Source organism: Sinohyriopsis cumingii, chromosome 3 (assembly GCF_028554795.1).
Source record: "Sinohyriopsis cumingii isolate HCF-2022 chromosome 3, ASM2855479v2, whole genome shotgun sequence".
NCBI lineage: Eukaryota > Metazoa > Mollusca > Bivalvia > Unionida > Unionidae > Sinohyriopsis > Sinohyriopsis cumingii.
The window spans coordinates 94009052-94028356 of NC_142963.1; the positions used below are offsets into that span (position 1 = coordinate 94009052).

At 37.4% G+C, this 19305-nt stretch overlaps 1 protein-coding gene across 1 annotated transcript in view; it reads left to right on the top strand.

The window, feature by feature from the left end:
• LOC149803311 (uncharacterized) overlaps positions 1–16630 on the top strand; it is a 71399-nt gene extending 54769 nt beyond the window's left edge. Inside the window, exon 10 of the mRNA XM_089953009.1 lies at positions 9884–16630. Within this exon, the coding sequence (XP_089809135.1) occupies positions 9884–11576 (1693 nt within the window). The 3' untranslated portion in view covers positions 11577–16630. The remainder of the gene's footprint in view (positions 1–9883) is intronic.
• Positions 16631–19305: the final 2675 nt, after the last annotated feature.

Below are 19305 nucleotides of genomic sequence, written 5' to 3' on the forward strand. Positions count from 1 at the left end.
TCCAAATTTGTACCTAGGGTGCATGTTAGGATGGACATGGTATGCATCCAGATTTGTATCTAGGGTGCATGTTACAATGGACATGGTATGCATCCAAATTTGTACCTAGGGTGCATGTTACAATGGACATGGTATGCGTCCAAATTTGTACCTAGGGTGCATGTTAAGATGGACAGAGTATGCATCCAAATTTGTTGCTTTGATAGTTTTTTTTAGTTGCTTTAAACTCATCCTTCATGTTCATTGTATAACCCATATACTGCTACACTTGCTGACATCAAACTTACAATGTAACCTTTGTGATTGGTGCCAAAAAAATGTTTAGCACTAAAACAATCTCAATTGGACCTATACTTTCCTAGATGTACTGAAATTTGGTCTAAAATTATGTCTAGACTCCAAATTCCATTACCTTTTCTCTTGGCATCAACAAACACAGAGGTCTTAGAAACACTTAATTACACATATTTGGGTGCAATTTTTTTGCAATATCTGAGATGCAGAAAGTCACTTATGCAGGAGTCCTCAGTATGCATGCAATAGCTGGGTGGCAGATTCAGTGGCTTGCCAGTCCTGCTTCAGTCACCTGCTAAGTTGGAAAATGTGTTGATGAATTGATCATCTGTTATTTACAATGACAGAATTCAGTGGCTGAAAGACCCCAAGATGTGTATGTTATCATTATAAAAGTACACCATAAGAACATGACACAGTAGGTGGGTGGCAAGTTCAAAGACTCAGACTAGCTGCTGAGTGGTGGCAAAATGTGCTGATATTTACAGTGACCAAATTCAGAGGGAGAAAGACCCAGAGATATACATGTGGTCATTATAAGAGTAGATCAAATGAACAACTACTTTAGCTTTCATTATTGTGTTTGTAGCCCAATAAGTAGGGGGCTTAGTGCATGAGACCTTGAAATCAAGGCATGAGTCTCAGACAAAATGCTGTGTGCAAATTTGGATAAGTATTTTGGGGTTAAATGGCAAACTGTTGAAGATTGTAATGAGATTCAGAGGAGTGCTAAAGTTGCTTGAACTGATAGTTTCAGATGGAACAGTGTAAGAAAGTGCATTATGCCTGGCTTAATGTTTGGAATAAGACTTTTCCTTGGTTTGACAAAACTCAGTCTCACTCCTATGGACAAACAAGAGCTATATGTCAGTGGCGTATAGAATTTAGGAAAAGTAAACTCAGTGGCAACCAGTGGTTCTTCTCAGCTAGACATTTAGCCCTTTCAGGTATGCCCAATATGCTTCTGGGGTAGGGGACTGTAACTTTTGCTGGTGGGACTCCTAATTTTTACCAAAATAGGAGTCTTGGACTCCTTTTTAAAATCCTAGTGAGACCTCAGAAACATATATGTTAGTGCCCAAAGTTCTGCAAAAGTAATTTTTGATCTTTACCAATTCAAAACATTCTGATCATATCCTCTTTTTTTTATTGAATAAATTCAGTAAAATCTGAGCCTCCTTTCATAGCCATAGATCCCCCGTATACAAATTGTTAAGAAGATGGGGACAAATTTGGAGCTGTCATTATATCACTTCATGGCTCCATCCTGAACCAGTTACCAAATAAAGCCTCAATTTTATCACATAAATTACAGCCATAATAAAATCTTTGGACTACATTGAAATCTCTCAAACAAAAAATTTCATCATGTTTTTAAATTTCCTTTTAAAACTCAAAACCTTACAAAAGCTTCAATTTGACAATCTGTTAATATCCCAGATCTTACAGATACCACTTTTACTAATACAGTCTGGAAAAAGTATGCTGAACTGTTGGCTGCATAGTCACATCGGTATTAAGAGTACGAAAAGAGCAGATAAAGCAGCCAAAGCTGCCCTGCAGTCACCTATTTCAGAATGTCAGATGGATTCCATGTACACTGTACTGACTTCAAAAAATAACATGAATCAGTATATTCTGTATGCTTGTTAATAGTATGCAGAATGGAAAACTGATCAGTCAAGCTTTGTAACTTCAGATGAACCATTGGAAAATGGCATCCCTTATACATAACAAATAACAGATCCGGTAGTATTATGTTGATTGCATACTGAACATACCTGCCTGACTCGTGCATATCTTTTGAAGCGGTGAACTTTGATCTGAGTGCATAAACCACAATATTCCATTGACAATGGAACACATTATTGTTGAATGTATCTACAGCCACCGATTGAGACAGAAATTCTTTAATGTGAACTCAGCTTAGGAACTATATGATGATGATGTACCACCTAATAAAATATTGGACTTATTGAGAGAATGAAGTTTATATAATAAAATTTGTTCCAATATTTTAAGGATTTATATTTTTTACAGTTCTCATTTAATTTATATGCATTGTACTGAATTTTAACATGTTTACCTTTTATCTTTTGTTCTCTTGTACTCCATGTTTACATTTATGTTAATTTTTTTGAGTGGTTCTTTGTTTTTACATTTCTGACCTAGTTTATAATTGGCACCATATAGCCATTATTGTGCTCACATGCCATTAAACTCAAATACATGTATGCATACATATTCTTGTGTCAGCTTGAGGTCCTTAGCTAATGCCAGACCATGGATATCTTCATTTTCTGCTTGATTCTGATTGTATTGTAAAGCAGACGTATCTGGCTGTTTTGGGGCACCTGTTTTGGGATATTCACTCCATTGCCAGGAACATGATGTCTGATGTTCACAATCAAAATCACCATAACACCTACAATTAACCTTAGAACTACAAACATGGTGGATCACGTTCAATAAGTTTCACAACCATCTTCATTCCTGCTTCAGGAGATGGTGTAAATTTTTAACCCAAGAACAATGTTTGCAAACAATGCTCTTCTCATTAGGGCAGAAATATTCACAAGAACATTCTTTGTGTATCTAGAACCATCTTTCCCAAGCATTATCTGTTCTCCGTCACCATATTTGTTCATTAGACCAGAATATTAGATGTTAAATAGTTGACAATGGATAAATGTTTGTCAGATAAATCACTAGTAGTAATATGCTTTTCTTGCCTTTCTGAAGCACTGGGTTCATTCCCCAGAAAAAAACGAGTATAGGAGTATGGTAAACTATCCAACATCTGTAGTTTCTCCCTAGTTGTGTCTTGCACATTAATGCCCTTTATATTGTCCTTCATACCAACATCAAAAATTGTAATAAAGATTATGTGAATTTTGTTGTACAGTTGACAACAAATAAAATTCAAACTTGTAGCAGCTGGTATGTTATGCCAATGGAGGATGGAAAATGGTAAACTAAGAGACCGTTATAGCTCAGTGATAATAAACTTAGTTTGAATCTCTCCAGTCAGTACTCTGCTCTTGCATGTTTGAGGGTAAAGTGGTAAACCCAGCCACACTTGGTGGTTTTCTGCAAGATTTTATGTTAATTTTGCCAAGGTAAACCACACTATGCCAACATGTGAGCCTCCAAGAGTGCTTAACATCATTTATGAGAACTTGTATGTCAGTGTACAATAAATTAAATTTATAACTTTCATTAAGCCAAGAAGAAAGTAAAAGAAAATGAATGTATTGAGTGACACAAGATGTGAAACAGCAATCCTTTATTATAATTTGCATCTCAAGAAAATGTTTGCTGTATTGAAAAATTGCTGAGATATACATATAATTTCTTCTTTGAATATTTTACCCAACCATAATACCTTAGAACTACTACTTCCTTGCTAATCCATCCCTCCCAGGTTAAAACCTTTTAGTTAAAATCTAAGTTATATGTCCACCGGTGTGGTGGCCAGGCTGAAGTATCTTCCCTTGGTACAGTGATTGACACCAAATCACATGAATATCTTGGTTACTACTTCCACGCATTCCAAGTAGCACACTCTCACCAAGAGGGACCTGGCAAATATCTTCTATGCTCAACACTTACAAGTTGGAGGAGTCTTCACTTCGAAGGGAAGTCTACTTACTTTCGAACTTTTCTTTCTTCCCATGATGACTAAGTTCTGCTTTTATAATTAAATCAGTTTGGCATCACTTGATAGTATTTACGTACTTGCTCGGGTAGCCTATGTTACTTCACAATAGTTCTGGTTATAGTTTTAATTTATATGTATATGCAAGTCTGTAGTGGGCTATAGAAAACTCTTAACATGTGTATAATTTCCGCTATGACCAGATACATACAGGTAAGTTTTCTATACCAATGTAAATAGCATCTGGTCTCCAAGCTTCACTGAATTTTCCTGTGCAGGCCATTATAAAGAGCCTTCCTTCAAGTATTATTGTGAATTGATATTATATATTGATGCTTCATTGCCTTCATTAGGCCATCCGCTAGCACTAATTCATAGTTGCATACATGACATTTAATTGATTTTACCTGTATAGAAGAACATCATTAGGTAAAATCATCTCATAATGAATGGATATTGTAGCAACTAGTTCATCAGTGCTTCAGTTTTTATGTGCAGGTTTTTGTGTAATATAGAAAACTTGTTTGCATTACTATATAGCTTCCACTATTAGACCAGAATATTAGATAAAATTCACATAATCTTTATTACAATTTTTGATGGTGGTTAAGTTTGTTTGGTTAAGTACAGGTAAGTTTTTATACATGGTTTACTCAGTAGTGTCTAGTTCATGCATGTTACTATAAGCAATGCATGAGTGATTTTTATCTGTATTGGCAATCAACGATTGGCCTTTCTACAGGTAAGCTGTTACAAGAATTGATTTTTTTTTTGCTTTCCAGTTTGTATATGTAAGTACTATAAGCGACACTGCAGTGATTCTACCTGTACAGGCAGCCAAATTCACATGCCTACAGGTCATTTGTGACACAAATTGTTTATTTAGTGTCCACTTCTGGTAATTAATCCTGAGAATAATTTCATACCTGTACAGGTCACATGCACTTCTACAGGTTTATGTCATAGTGGGTAACCCTGCATGGTTTCTAACAAGTTCAAAGCAGCACACTTACTACTAAATGTATATTGGTCTGCTCCATTTTGTCATGCAGATTTAGACCTTGGGTGAGACCTGTCCAACAGCTTCATAGCATGTGTAATTTTCTCTGGTTGTCATTCCTGCAATACATGTTGGACTTGCCTATTATGGACAGTTGTTGTTGTTGTTGTAGGGTTTAACGCCTTTTTTCAGCACACAATAGGCTATACATGGCAGCCAGTATTAATGGTGGAGGAAGAACCCAGGAAAACCCCGGAAAGAACCACTGACCCATGAGAAGCTGCTTACAAGCTTTCTCACATACCCACATTGGCCAACTCCGAGACTCGAACCCACGCACACAGAGGTGAGATGGCAGTGATCCGTAACGGAGAGCACTTTAGACCACTCGGCCACTCGGGGCCCCCTATTATGGACAGAAGTCAGTTTTTAACTTGAGGGACGAAAACATTGCTTGCATACAAGAGTTCACACCATGTCATTCCTGGACAGTGAGATGGAGAGCAGCAACATGCATCAGTTCTCACATATCAGATATGTGGATCAATATCCTATACCCCATCCCACCTTCAAGAACTGGACTACATTATGCCAGCCAAGATGGCCTTGTTCCTTCATGACCAGACTTGGCCATATGACTGATTGCAATGGGCCATGAGCACAATTGATCTATAGTATCAGTCACCAGAAAACAAACTTGTCCACTTCCACAACTTACTTAGTGCTGCTATGCTGTCCCCAAGAATGAGGCCCAATTTAGTCCTGTTACACCAATAAACCCACTTCAAGAAACCTGATATACTTGGATTAGTCTGACTCGCATAGTGCTGCTAGGCACTTCCTGTGGATGATGCCCAGTCTATACAGGCACTGTCTTGGATCAGTCTAACCACATAGTGCTGCTAGGTACTTCCTGTGGAAGATAAACAATTTATATAGACACCCTCATTGATCAATCTTACCTGCAGTTGTGCTCAAAACACTTCTGGCATACACTGTCTGACCTGGCTGATCTTCTGTTCTTTCGTATTTCACATTGTCAATATCACTGGACCCTTGCCCAAGTGGAATTTGTCATGAATATTAACCAGTGTGGACTTGCAAGAGACATATTTTCATGCCCCTTACAAATGGCTTTCAGAAGTTTTGTGATTCACTTACAACAGGCTACAAACAACAGACAAGTTATATTTTTAAGAAATGATTTTTCCTGTTGCTCTCATTTCATTCTCAATTTCTTGTCAACAAGAACATCTTAGACCTCATACCCTTTCAAGATTCAGTCAGCAAGATCTGGATTCAGTGTTCAAGTAATTAGAATGTTTACCTGGGAAAAGAGATATGAATTCATGCAATGGTAAGTTCTAAATCTCTTTGGAGCAAAACATCTACCAGAGGATTCATTTTGCTCATTATGGCAGTGGATGTCTTAGTCTTTAGTTGCTTTATTGGGCTATTGCAACAAAGATTACATGGTCCAAGAAGAGACTGAACCTTGATAATTGGACAAGCTCTATCAAAATCAGGCAACCATTGGAGGTTGCATCAAAGAGGCATTTTGAACTCACATCAGCAATACCTCTGCAAACACATCCTCCAACAATCACAATCGCTGTGGATGTGAACACTTTGTGGTGTCAGAGGCAAGTCTTCTTCCATTTTGGACTGTCATATGAGGGTGGCACCATATATACACAACATTGTAATTGATTACATTTTTGAAAGTCTGTCATTGGTGGCTGGCAAACCTACATGGGAATAGAGTTCTCGTTCTGCCTGATAGCTTCACTGTGGTGACATATCTCAGACAGCAAAGCAGAACAAGTACCTGGACCTTTGTATTCTTGTATGGTATTTTCTAAAGTGGTCTTCTCATGGACAATCCAGGTTTCAGTCTGACATATCCTAGGTTGGCTAATGTTTTGGCAGACTCATTTTTCTACATACAGGAACTGTCAGAGTATCCATTTGCTTTTCATCCCTCAGTTTCATGCAGTGCATGCTAGATGGAATTGACTTATGATGGACATAGGTGACAATGTGGAATGCCAACAGCCCCAGCCTTTGTTAAACAAATCCTGGTTCCAAAGGCCTGGCTAATTGCTGATTCCTATATATTGGAATGGCCAAATGTATACATATGTAAACAGCTTGTACTCTGAATTGATACAGGAACCAAAAGTATCTGAAGATCTCTTCATCTTGATCACTGTACTAAAATTGGGAATAAATTACCAACTGGGTCAATATATAAAGACAATGGAATAGAATCTCAGTGGTTCACACCAGAGTTGTTGTTGTTGTTATAGGGTTTAATGCCATTTTTCAGCACAAGATAGGCTATACATGGAGGCCAGTGTTAATGGTGGAGGAAGAAACCAGGAAAACCCCAGAAAGAACCACTGACCCATGAGAAGCTACTGGCAAGCTTTCTTACATACCCACATTGGCCAAATCCAAGACTCAAACCCATGCAGAAAGAGGTGAGATGGCAGTGATCCATAACAGAGAGTGCTTTAGATCACTTGAGCACTCAGGGCCCCCTTCACACCAGAGTACTTTATTCAAATGGAGACATCTTCAGTGAGAAACAGTTAGCACCTATCACAGTTAAACTTACCATTCCAAGATCAGCAACACACGGTGCTATCATGGAAGAAAGGATATTACACGAATCAAAGACCTGCCTGATCTTCTGTTCATTTGGATTTCACCAGGCTAATGAAACTGGACCCTTACCCTAGTGGAATTTTTCAAGGATATTAACCTGGCTAATGACACTGGACCCTTGTACTAGTGGAATTTTTCAAGGATATTAACCTGGCTAATGACACTGGACCCTTACCCTAGTGGAATTTTTCAAGGATATTAACCTGGCTAATGACACTGGACCCTTGCCCTAGTGGAATTTATCATGGATATTAACCTGGCTGACCAAGACTCCATTTGAACTGCTCTCAGGAGCTTAATTAGTTCACCTATCATACAGGTTTTGCCTCCTCGCCATCAGCAGTACATTTCTTGGTTCCAATGTGATGATGGATCCCTTCACTTACAAGGGCATCATTGATTCACCTTTCATACAAGACCTGCTTCCTTATTTGCATCAGTAATGGCAGGCAGCAGAATACATGCCTTATCAGTGAATCCGAATGTCATGCAGTTCCAACAAGACAGGTCAGTTTCACTCATGATGGTACTCTCTTTCATTGCCCAGAACAGGCTCCAGTCCATGGGTAACCAGACTTTTGAAATGGAATCACTGTCTACTCTGGAAACTTCAGCTCAACACCACCTACAAGTTCCAGTACGAGCTTAAAGTGGTATCTTAAAATGACAGAGCTGTTGCATCAAGGGAGATCATGCTTATTTTTACCTTCCAAACACGAATAGAAACGTATATCAGCACAGACTCTTTCATTTTGGATTAAATGGGCTATTCACTCTGCATATCAAGAAATAATCCCAGCTTAATGAATTTGTTATGCATTTCAGCTCATGATGTCAGAACAGTTGCCACAAGCACTAAGCATATGACCAGAACTATTCTATGACATTCTCCAGGTCATGGGCTGAAGATTGGAGGCAACATTCTCCAGTTTTTATCTAAAAGATCTTTCATCCAAAAGAGCTCAACTCAGTCTAGTAGAATCTATAGCCTTGGTGCAACAGGTCACCTTTCCAGATCATTTGACAACTTCTTTAGAGGCAGCTTCATGACTTCCCTCTATTTGCAGGAGGGAAAATGTCCCTAACAGATGGACCCTTATCCAGATGGGTTATCCAGAAGCTGTCTCACATACCATAGGGGGCCAGAGATGGCATCTCCAGGGTAAAGGGATGTACCCGTATCGCCCTCCACCTCTTACCTATTCTCCTAAAGTATTATGATTGGCTAATGTACTGAAAGAAAACATTCAGTGTTTTCTACACAAATACTTAATGGTAATAAACATACACCCTTCCAGACTCCCTGCAGTTACATCCATGTAGAGAGCATGCTTTCCCCTCCAGTAGTAACTGAGATATTATAGCATTGGCATCAATCCCTGTACCAAAATACACTCTGCCCAACTGCCACCTAGGTAGCTAAAAGGTTTTAACCTGGAATGGCTTGATTTGAGAGGTCATAGTTTTCCTAAGGTATTATGATTAAGTATTCACAAAGAAACCTATTTTACTAGAAAATATTAGTATCCTGTTACTCAACTGGGTGCACTAATGACAAGTGAACATTTGATATGACCCTGTGTGTCTTTTTTGTCATTTATCAACTCCTGTTCTTGTCAAATTCTTCTTACAAATTCATACTGAATTTGCATGCATTCTGGTATTGAGGCAGTGTATTCATTAAATTTACAAGTACAAGGGTTTTCCACAAAAATAGGAGTATTTTTTACATAATTTTTTACTTCAAAAATGTTCTATTGTTGTACTGAATATAGGTGGATGTTAGTGGCAAATATGCCAGGGTAAATCCTTGGACCCAAGCACCTAATGACAGCACTGTTGATGCATTTTAAATTTTTTAAGAAAAGTGAATTGGGGGCTGAGAGGCCTTACTTTAAATGAGTTTATTTTATTGTACAATAATATAAAGAATATAGAATAAAGCTCTTTGTGATTAACAGTGATGTTTTCAGGATGAGGTAGAAATTATCAGCATATCTGAATTCTCGTGACTTCTTGAAAGTGTCTTATGATGTAATGTGAGTTTGCTATAGAGACTGAGGTGTCTTATGATGTAATGTGAGTTTGCTATAGAGACTGAGGTGTCTTATGATGTAATGTGAGTTTGCTATAGAGACTGAGGTGTCTTATGATGTAATGTGAGTTTGCTATAGAGACTGACTGCGATTTGAGCAGGTTTGATTTCATATATGAAAACTTCATCATGAGTAGCTTATGTAAATTCTGATTTTTTTCTTCAGAGCATCTGATCCAGTGTTTAGACTGGCCACGCCACTGCAACCTCATGAATATGATACTTTTACCAAGAAACTGCTGCAGATACCACCAGTGTTAAAAAGTTCCCCCAAGCTTCAAAGGAAGGTCTCATCAAATAAAAAATTAGAAAAGGAAATGAAGTCAGGTCAGAATGTCCTTAAAAGAGGAAGAATGCAAGATGGAGCTGATGAGTCAAAAAAGACTCCTGTGAAAAATAATATCTTTCAGCAGTTATTGGTTTCAGACAGTTCTAAAATTGAGAATGAGCAACTGCTTCCAGTATTCATCAGAAGTTTTCCAAATGAACCAGTTTGGCTTCCCCAATGTCTTCCACAGAAATATTCATCTGTACCAAGTTTTGTTCAAGCTCACCCCTTTTCACCACTTCCAAACTTCAATGGACCAGGTCAGTCTTTGCTGCAAGGTGTGGTTGCACCAAACCTTGCCAGCAGCATGTCAGGATTTCCACTGGTAAGTCAGCCTCCTTTTCACTTTCCCACTGAGGATCTGGGCAGAGGTTCTTTTCCTGGACATATGGATTCACTCCCTAGCGCTGACCATAGGTCAAGGATTGGTCAGTCTCCTCTGTTCATTCCCACCAAGAATGTTGGTAAAGGCCCCTGCACTGACTTTATAAATCCATTTGATCATCCGGACATATGGTCAAAGATTTTCCCCTTCAGTCCATACTTGCCATGGCATAGTGATAAAAGTGTACCACATGGCATTCCTCCATTTCCATTTTTGCCAGTAACACTTAGTAACCAAAACAAGAAATCAGGAACACCAAGAGGCAAAACCATCAACACTGATCCTAGTGATGAACTTGGAAAGACAGGACATTTAGCAGCTGTGGTCACCCAAAAGCAGTCCAGATCAACAGAAATTCTTCAAAGACATTTGTGTCCAGCTTGCTTATTTCTCAGGAATTATGGAATTCAGAAACGATCCTGTTCAGTGTGTGCTAATCTTTCAGTAAAAGAGAATTCCCATAGGAATGTAAAAGACAGTTCCATGAGTTTTGCAAAGCAAGGGACTGCGCATAAGTCTGCTCACATTTCTGTGCCAAATTCAACTGCTCAATCCTCATCTGCCACAGCAAATGTGGATATAGACACAATAATAACAGACCATTTCTACCTCAAAATTGATGACATGCTCAAACTTTCTCCTAACAGCCAGAAAAATGCAATCCTCCAGCAGTCATGTTGCAGTAGTGTGACACAGAACCCGACAAAACTAGACTTTGATGTTCCCACCACTCCGACTGCTACCTCATTATGTCAGGAGAAGATTAATTTAACTTCACTGATGGCAGACAGAGTCAAGCTGTCTGATGTTGCATCTCCTGTTACTGAACAGGCTGTAACCTCAGCCTCAGACTTGTCAGGCTCTGCTAAAATTGAACATAGTAATCTTGAAGATACTTCTGTAAAAAGCTCTGAACACACAGGCACCATTGCACTGAATACTGCTAAAACCATATGTCGATCTCTGTCCCAGGATGATGAATATGTAAATCTTGCTGAAGATGAAGCCCAGGATGATGCTAAAACTGATAGAATTGTTGATTCAACAAAATCTTCACAAAGACTGAAGAGAAAGCTGTCACGATTTTTGTCAGTGCCCGGCTGGTTTGGAAAAGGACTTAATCTGAGGAAGAGAAGACGGTTCTGACCTAGCATGCCTTTGCCATTTTTATTTTGATTCCATACTCAGGGAAAATAGTCTCAGAGATATCAGTATTTTTGAATCGATAATGTTAGTCAAGTATAGAAGGTGTTTGAGGTGAATTAGCATGTCAAAGATGGAAGTGTGGGATTTAAATTCATTTTAGACACTATAAAATAATAAATAGTATTTATTTGTTTTAGTGTGGAGAGCACTTTTGGAAGAGGTCGAATAATGTATATCCTTCCCATGTCTCTGTGTGTGACAGATTGAAATTGTTTAGTTAGATTGAAGATTCCTTTTTTGCTGTCAAATCCTACTGATCCATGGTGAAGTACACTTTGTGCAAGTATCTTTATTCTGTAACTAGAAGGTTTAGTGATATTGGTATTTGAAACCTAAATTATATAGTTACATCTACAACACTAATGTACTGTACTTGACATAATATCTGCATTTGTATCCTTAGTGGAGTGTGGGTTTTTTATACACATTTTGTATGGTAAAAGCTCAGCATAATAAGTGTACACTGTCACCATTGCATGTATGCCCACAGTTAATGAGTTACTTCCCTTTCTCACTGGGGGGAGTTCTCCATTCAAAGCAATGTATTCTCTCAAAAAACTGATCACTCTTAATGACTCAGAGACCTAATTCAGCTCCCATAGTAAACCTATGTAAACACCATGATATTAAAATTTCAATAACTTTCAATTTCTAAATACTAATGATCAGATCTGTATCTCTTGGTATAGGTTCATCCTTGATGCAAGCTTCTGTGTGAAGAAAATCACAAACCACAGCATTCTTATTTTATCTACATATGAAATATGCATAACCCATTTTACAGTTTAAGAACCAGACATTACTTTCAGTATTGAGCATCTCTGGGTCTATATAAAGAGAAATTGCATTAGAATATTTTTTATTTTTCACTTACAGATAGGATCAGCTATCAAAAGCTTGCTTGCAGATATCAAAAAACTGTTTTGCTGTAATTTTACTTTTCATTATTAGCCAGTCATGACCCTTGAAACTCATATATACTCTGTTTTTATGTTCATCCATTTTTAGACTGGTTCCATTTTTTCCCCTTATAATTAGTGGTGGAAGTTGTATGAAAAACATGGAAGATGCATTTTTGAAACTGCTTGAACCCATAAAATAATGTGATACTGAAACAGACATGCATGGTGATTCATTCCAAGACAGTCATGTTATTTTAGATATGTTGATGCTGTCATGTCCTTAACATAATGCATTCTGGGATTGAGTCACTTGTGATTAAAATGGATATTTTAATGTGAGATGAGGCCCAAAGGAGGGATATGTCCTTATTAATGTATGTGCTGATATGATTTTGAACAAAGTATATCATTTAATACTTGTATAACATTGACAGTTGAGTACCTCTTAGGAAAATGAAAATGCTCATGCATGTTTAAGTTATTTCTATAATACCACTACAGTAATGGAACACAGCTATCCTAAAAAGTCTCTCTTGCCTCAGTACAAAACAGATAAAGAGTGATCAGGGTATTGCTATGGTTAAATTAAAATCACCATTTCAAAACAGTTGAATTTCATGGATCATAAAGCTACTGATTTTAAAAAGTGACATTTTAGAATTGAGTTAAAAAAATAAAGTTATGTTGCAAAATAATAAAAATAGTTATCATTTTGTTCTTATTCAGAATTGTGAACAGTTTAATTTCATTATTTTGGTACAGGTGGTATAAACACTAATGTTAAAATTTTAATAATGTTCTTTGCTGTCATTTAATTGTATAATTGTACTAATTTCATTTATAAAATAAAAGACCTTATACAGAACATCACTCACTATCTTAAGGAAAGATATTTTGATTCAAAGCTCTTGCTTTATGTGCGAATTCAAGTTTTGGTAACTCTCTCATGTTTAATATATTTTAGCTTGAAAGTTTATCATTTTACACTAAATTTGTGAGCCAATTTGTGACAGAGGTTCTTGAATTGATGCTTTGTTTTCCAGTGGTCCTCCAGCTCTAGTTCACATTTTCAAGTCATCCTTCAGCTCTAGTTCACATTGTTTTCAAGCAGTCCTCCAGCTCTAGTTCATATTGTTTTCCAGTGGTCCTCCAGCTCTAGTTCACATTGTTTTCCAGTGGTCCTCCAGCTCTAGTTCACATTGTTTTCAAGTAGTCCTCCAGCTTTAGTTCACATTGTTTTCCAGTGGTCCTCCAGCTTTAGTTCACATTGTTTTCAAGTAGTCCTCCAGCTTTAGTTCACATTGTTTTCCAGTGGTCCTCCAGCTCTAGTTCACATTGTTTTCCAGTGGTCCTCCAGCTCTAGTTCACATTGTTTTCCAGTGGTCCTCCAGCTTTAGTTCACATTGTTTTCCAGTGGTCCTCCAGCTCTAGTTCACATTGTTTTCCAGTGGTCCTCCAGCTCTAGTTCACATTGTTTTCCAGTGGTCCTCCAGCTCTAGTTCACATTGTTTTCAAGTGGTCCTCCAGCTTTAGTTCACATTGTTTTCCAGTGGTCCTCCAGCTTTAGTTCACATTGTTTTCAAGTAGTCCTCCAGCTTTAGTTCACATTGTTTTCCAGTTCACATTGTTTTCAAGTAGTCCTCCAGCTTTAGTTCACATTGCTTTCCAGTGGTCCTCCAGCTTTAGTTCACATTGTTTTCCAGTGGTCCTTCAGCTCTAGTTCACATTTTCAAGTCATCCTTCAGCTCTAGTTCACATTGTTTTCAAGTCATCCTTCATCTCTAGTTCACATTGTTTTCAAGTAGTCCTCCAGCTTTTGTTCACATTGTTTTCCAGTGATCCTCCAGTTTTAGTTCTCATTGTTTTCCAGTGGTCCTCCAGCTTTAGTTCACATTGTTTTCAAGTGGTCCTCCAGCTCGGGTTCACATTGTTTTCCAGTGATCCTCCATGGGGTTCAAATGATGTGCAATCAGCACTGACCAGAATTTACTGTACACATTTTTTATGCTCAGGATAGTCATCTACTACTAATCTGTTACAAATAAACAATTGTAATTATAATTTTTTGGCATTGATAAAAGAAGATTAAGCATTCAAAATTTTAACAAAAGTTGTACCCTAATTTTTGTTTGTTTCACTAGCATTTGGAAAAGACATGGAAACTGTTTTCACTTTCGTAAGCAACAGCTTTTGAAAAACAGCTTTTTAAATTGTTAATACTTATTACTTACTGAAGTTCATGTAATGCAATTCAATTAAAAAACATTGAAATTATATTATGGTTGTAATACCCACCAGCAGTTGTTGACATACAGTACAAGTTAGAGTTGTCTCTCTTTCAGGTGGATAATGTGCTGTGTTAGTGTCGAATCAAATTTTGTATTCAGTGTCCAAAATACTCAGCTGGGATCTCTCATTAGTAATCTTTGAAGTGATCTACACTGAATATCACTTTTGAAGGGAGTAAATAAAAGTTCCAAATGAAAAATACATTGTTATTGATTAAACTTTTACTGCCCAGTCCACTGGTGCATTTTTATTTGGGAACAAAAGATCAACATTAGAAGACTTTTTTCGTGTATGTGTATATTAACTACCTGATTTTTCTTATAGTTTTAATAAATCCATGATATGTATTCAGAAGATAACTTTTTGCAAGAGTTGATAAAGGGGAAAAAGTTGAAAGACTCCAAAGATAACCTGTAAGGCAAGAGTTGATAAAGGGGAAAAAGTAGAAAGACTCCAAAGATAACCTGTAAGGCAAGAGTTGATAAATGGGAAAAAGTAGAAAGACTCTGAAGATAACCCTTGAGGCAAGAGTTGAAAAAGGAGAAAAAATCCATTAGTATTAACCATTTGTATTGGTAGTGGAAATTTATCCCTCAAACAGTGAATGTTGATTGATTGTTTTATTGATTGGTGTTTAATGGCACATCAACACATGAAAGGCTATATCATGCTTAAGCCTTTAGAGTAATAATTTTCTGTAATTATTGCATATTTTTGGAAGAAGGCAGTGAAATTCATTTACAGTGTATTTTCAAGGCATGATATAGTTTGGATAATGGCATCACGGCTGAAACGTGCAGTGAAATGTTGCAATAGTTACAGACCACTTATGAATGCAGTGTCTCTTTCTGAAAAGATATTTGCTATTTTGAAGAAGAAAAAACAACACTAGATTTGTCTATCAGTTTGCGTGTTGATTTTGCAATCATAATCCATATGAAGAAAAAATATTTTTGGAATTTTTGTAACATTGTATACATGTTTTGTACAGACATTTTATTGTTGTATGCATGTCTATAGATTTGTTATCTATTGCATACAAACATGGATATTATGCAAGTTCTGTTTAAATTACAATCACATTTTCTTCCAGGCCAGATTTGTTCTCCTGATGTTCAGTATAGACATTCAAATTGATCAATTTTATTTATGTTGGAGAATTTCGTTCCTAAGACGAATTCTTATAGGAAATTATTTCTACAATCACAGACCTCTTCCTTCCATAAACAGTTTTAAGAAGTGGGCATAACCGTTTGACTCTTTATTTACTTTTTTGTTGAGATGCATAATCTTTATTCACACCTCAAGATTTTTTTTAATAGTCAATTTTCATATTCTTATTAAGCTCCCCTCCATAATCGTTTTAAGAGGCATACGGTGTTACCCATATCTGTCCGTCATGCCCGGTCCATCATGAATTTTGCTTCTACTTAATTACATTTCAAGGATAGCATAGATTAAAACAAAATTTTTTGTGTACCTGTATAGTTAGACCGATAAATCAGCCCTTCACCCGTGATGAGATTCATCAGTATCAACACGGATTTGGGGGATTGATTTATCGGACTACTTTATGGTGAGAAGACCAGTGTCAGGTTAGATTTTTCTTATCCCTCCAACATGTATCAAGAGTTATGACCGCTGTTTTACCTAAGTTTGCTCTTCATTTCCATAATATTTGCTTGGGGATCCGTGTCCCATGGACAAATTTTGGGCCTATTTTGTTTGAGTTTATCGTGTATTGGATTTGTACCAACAGTGACCAGTTTTGTGATAATGAGGAAATAAAATTTGGTAAGAATACTATTGTTTTTTTTTCTCTTTATTTCCTGACTTGTTCACTCATTCGCGTACATACTGTTTCTTATTTATTATCATAGACCAGAAGTGCGTGTGCTGTGGCCTTGATTTTGATTTGTTAGATCCGACCGTTAGCACACGTTTGTTATTGCTACTCCGCCTGAACTAATTAGGGCATTACTTTAAAATTTTTAGAGTCACATTCATCCCAAAATCTATTTGATCCGAAATAAAAAATTTGACGCTTTGACATAGAATGTGGACGTCGTGGTGGTCATGTAGAAAATCTCCTTGCTACTCCTTCTTAAAGGATAGTTATATCGACATGGGGTTTTCACTAAAAGACTTCCTATGGCGTTTGGTTGATTCTTTTGTAAACATGGCGCTCCTCTAACATCCGATAAGGTCATTGTTACGACCATCTTTGGGGGCCCCGAGTGGCCGAGTGGTCTAAAGCGCTCACCGTTACGGATCACTGCCATCTCACCTCTGTCTGCGTGAATTAGAGTCTCAGCCTCGGCTAACGTTGGTACGTGAGAAAGCCTGCCAGTAGCTTCTCGTGGGTCGGTGGTTCTTCCCGGGGTTTTCCAGGGTTCTTCCTCCACCAATAATACTGGCCGCCATGTATAGCCTATCTTGTGCTGAAAAATGGCGTTAAACCCTACAACAACAACAACAACAACAACAACGACCATCTTTAAAATCTTGTTCGCACTACTCCACCTGAATTAATGATCCTATTGACATGGGATTTTTGCTGTAAGTGTTCTTACCTTGTCTTGCTGATTCTAACGCATATAGTGACCCTCAGATCCTATACGACGGCCATCATAAAAATCATTTCAACGCTTGAAAATTCAGTATGACCGCCACTGCAGCTTTATTGAACATCTTGGTAATAACACACCTTCCAAATCGATGATCGTATCGACATAAGGAATTTTTTAACTGAAAGATTTCTTATGATGCTTAGCTGGTTCCAAAAAGATACGATGCAATTTGATGTCTTTAGTTAGGATTTTAGCTGTACATGTCGATAGTCAGCATTTCGATTGATTTTTTTAGACCAGGGTCTTTAAGATTTTAGCTGTACTGGCTAATGAGCAAGATAACACAAACAACAATTGATGAATTTATAGCAACCCATTTTTGTGGATATCTGATTAATACATTCAGTGTAGAACAAAATAACTTCATATTTTTCCGCAGCGAATATTCATTATAGATTTAAACACTATTAGCTCTTGGACATACATTTACATGATACAAGTTCAAAGATTTTCTATCCATGATATCTGGTTTAAGGTCAAAAGTCATTGTACGCACTTTGGGTATCTTGTGAACATGTTAATTCGTAGGTGTACAAATATTTAGGGTACCAACTGCTGCATGATGGAGTTCCTCCAGAATATCAGAGATATGTTCAGTTCTCGACGGTTAGGAGGAATAATATGAAGGAAGAAACTAAATTTGGATTTCCTGGACATTCTTTTCATCTAGTAGAACGTCAGTCCCTTCGACGGACTCTTGTTCTTGTCTTTGCTCTTAAGCACGCCCAGTACTTTGTTACTCGTGTGCACTCGACATCTCACTGTCAGACTTTGAGATCAATTGATACTTGACATGTTCACAGTCAATTTTTTCAACCATACGAATGACTTCCCAGTAGATAAGGCAAAAACGGTAGGTTGTATTTCTCGTGCTTTATCTGCCTCAGTTTTCACCAGCTCTCGAGTTTCCTTCATTTTTAGATAAGTAAAGTCAATATGTGCCGATCGATTGGTCTCGTACTGTGCATACGGTGATGTAAGAGCTCCAACTGACGGTCAGGCCTTCCAACTTGCTGTTAACCAACTTTACTTTAAACGGTTCACAAGGTGACTACACAAGTAGTGTGGGTGGGTTGGTGTTTTAGGGTTGAAACAGTACACACACACACACACATACACACGCGTGCATACATACATACATACGTGCGTGAGTACGTACGTACATACATGCACGCACGCACGCACGCATGCATGCATGTTATTATTATAATAACGACAGTAGTTTTTCTGGACAGTTATTCGCCAGTGGTTCCAACAGGTTAGAACAACTCCAATTAGAGGCGGCAGGAATTGTTACTTACTCTACATTGCAAATGTGTCAGAATAGAAAACCCGAATAGGGACACTGGTTGGCCAAAAGCATGCGAAAGGCGAAGCTTGAATAAATTATTTGTCTTTTATAAAATAGATAGTCAATACCCACTTTATCTTTTTGATTTATTACCATCACACGTAAGACTTGTCCAATCAGTTTGTGAATTCGGAGAACTTATAACTTGTGAAAAATCGAAATCGCCCTAATATATTGCATATGGTGAGAGGAAACATTTTCCATATATCTATGCAGTTATTATTTTTAACGCCAGTATTCATTCATAGCATCCACCTTTTCTCTATCTCACTCACTCGCGCTCGCATATTGCTAAGTGGGGTTATTTTTGCTTGGGGAGGAAAAGATGGAAAAAATGTTAATTAAACCCAACTGCGTCTTTAAGATGCAATACAATGTTTACATTACAGCCGTTTTATTGATCCTATCTGCACTTGTATACATACATACATACATACATACGTACAGTCAATCTTGTTTTCATACGTGTTTTAGTGAATATTCGATGGCGGAAGGAA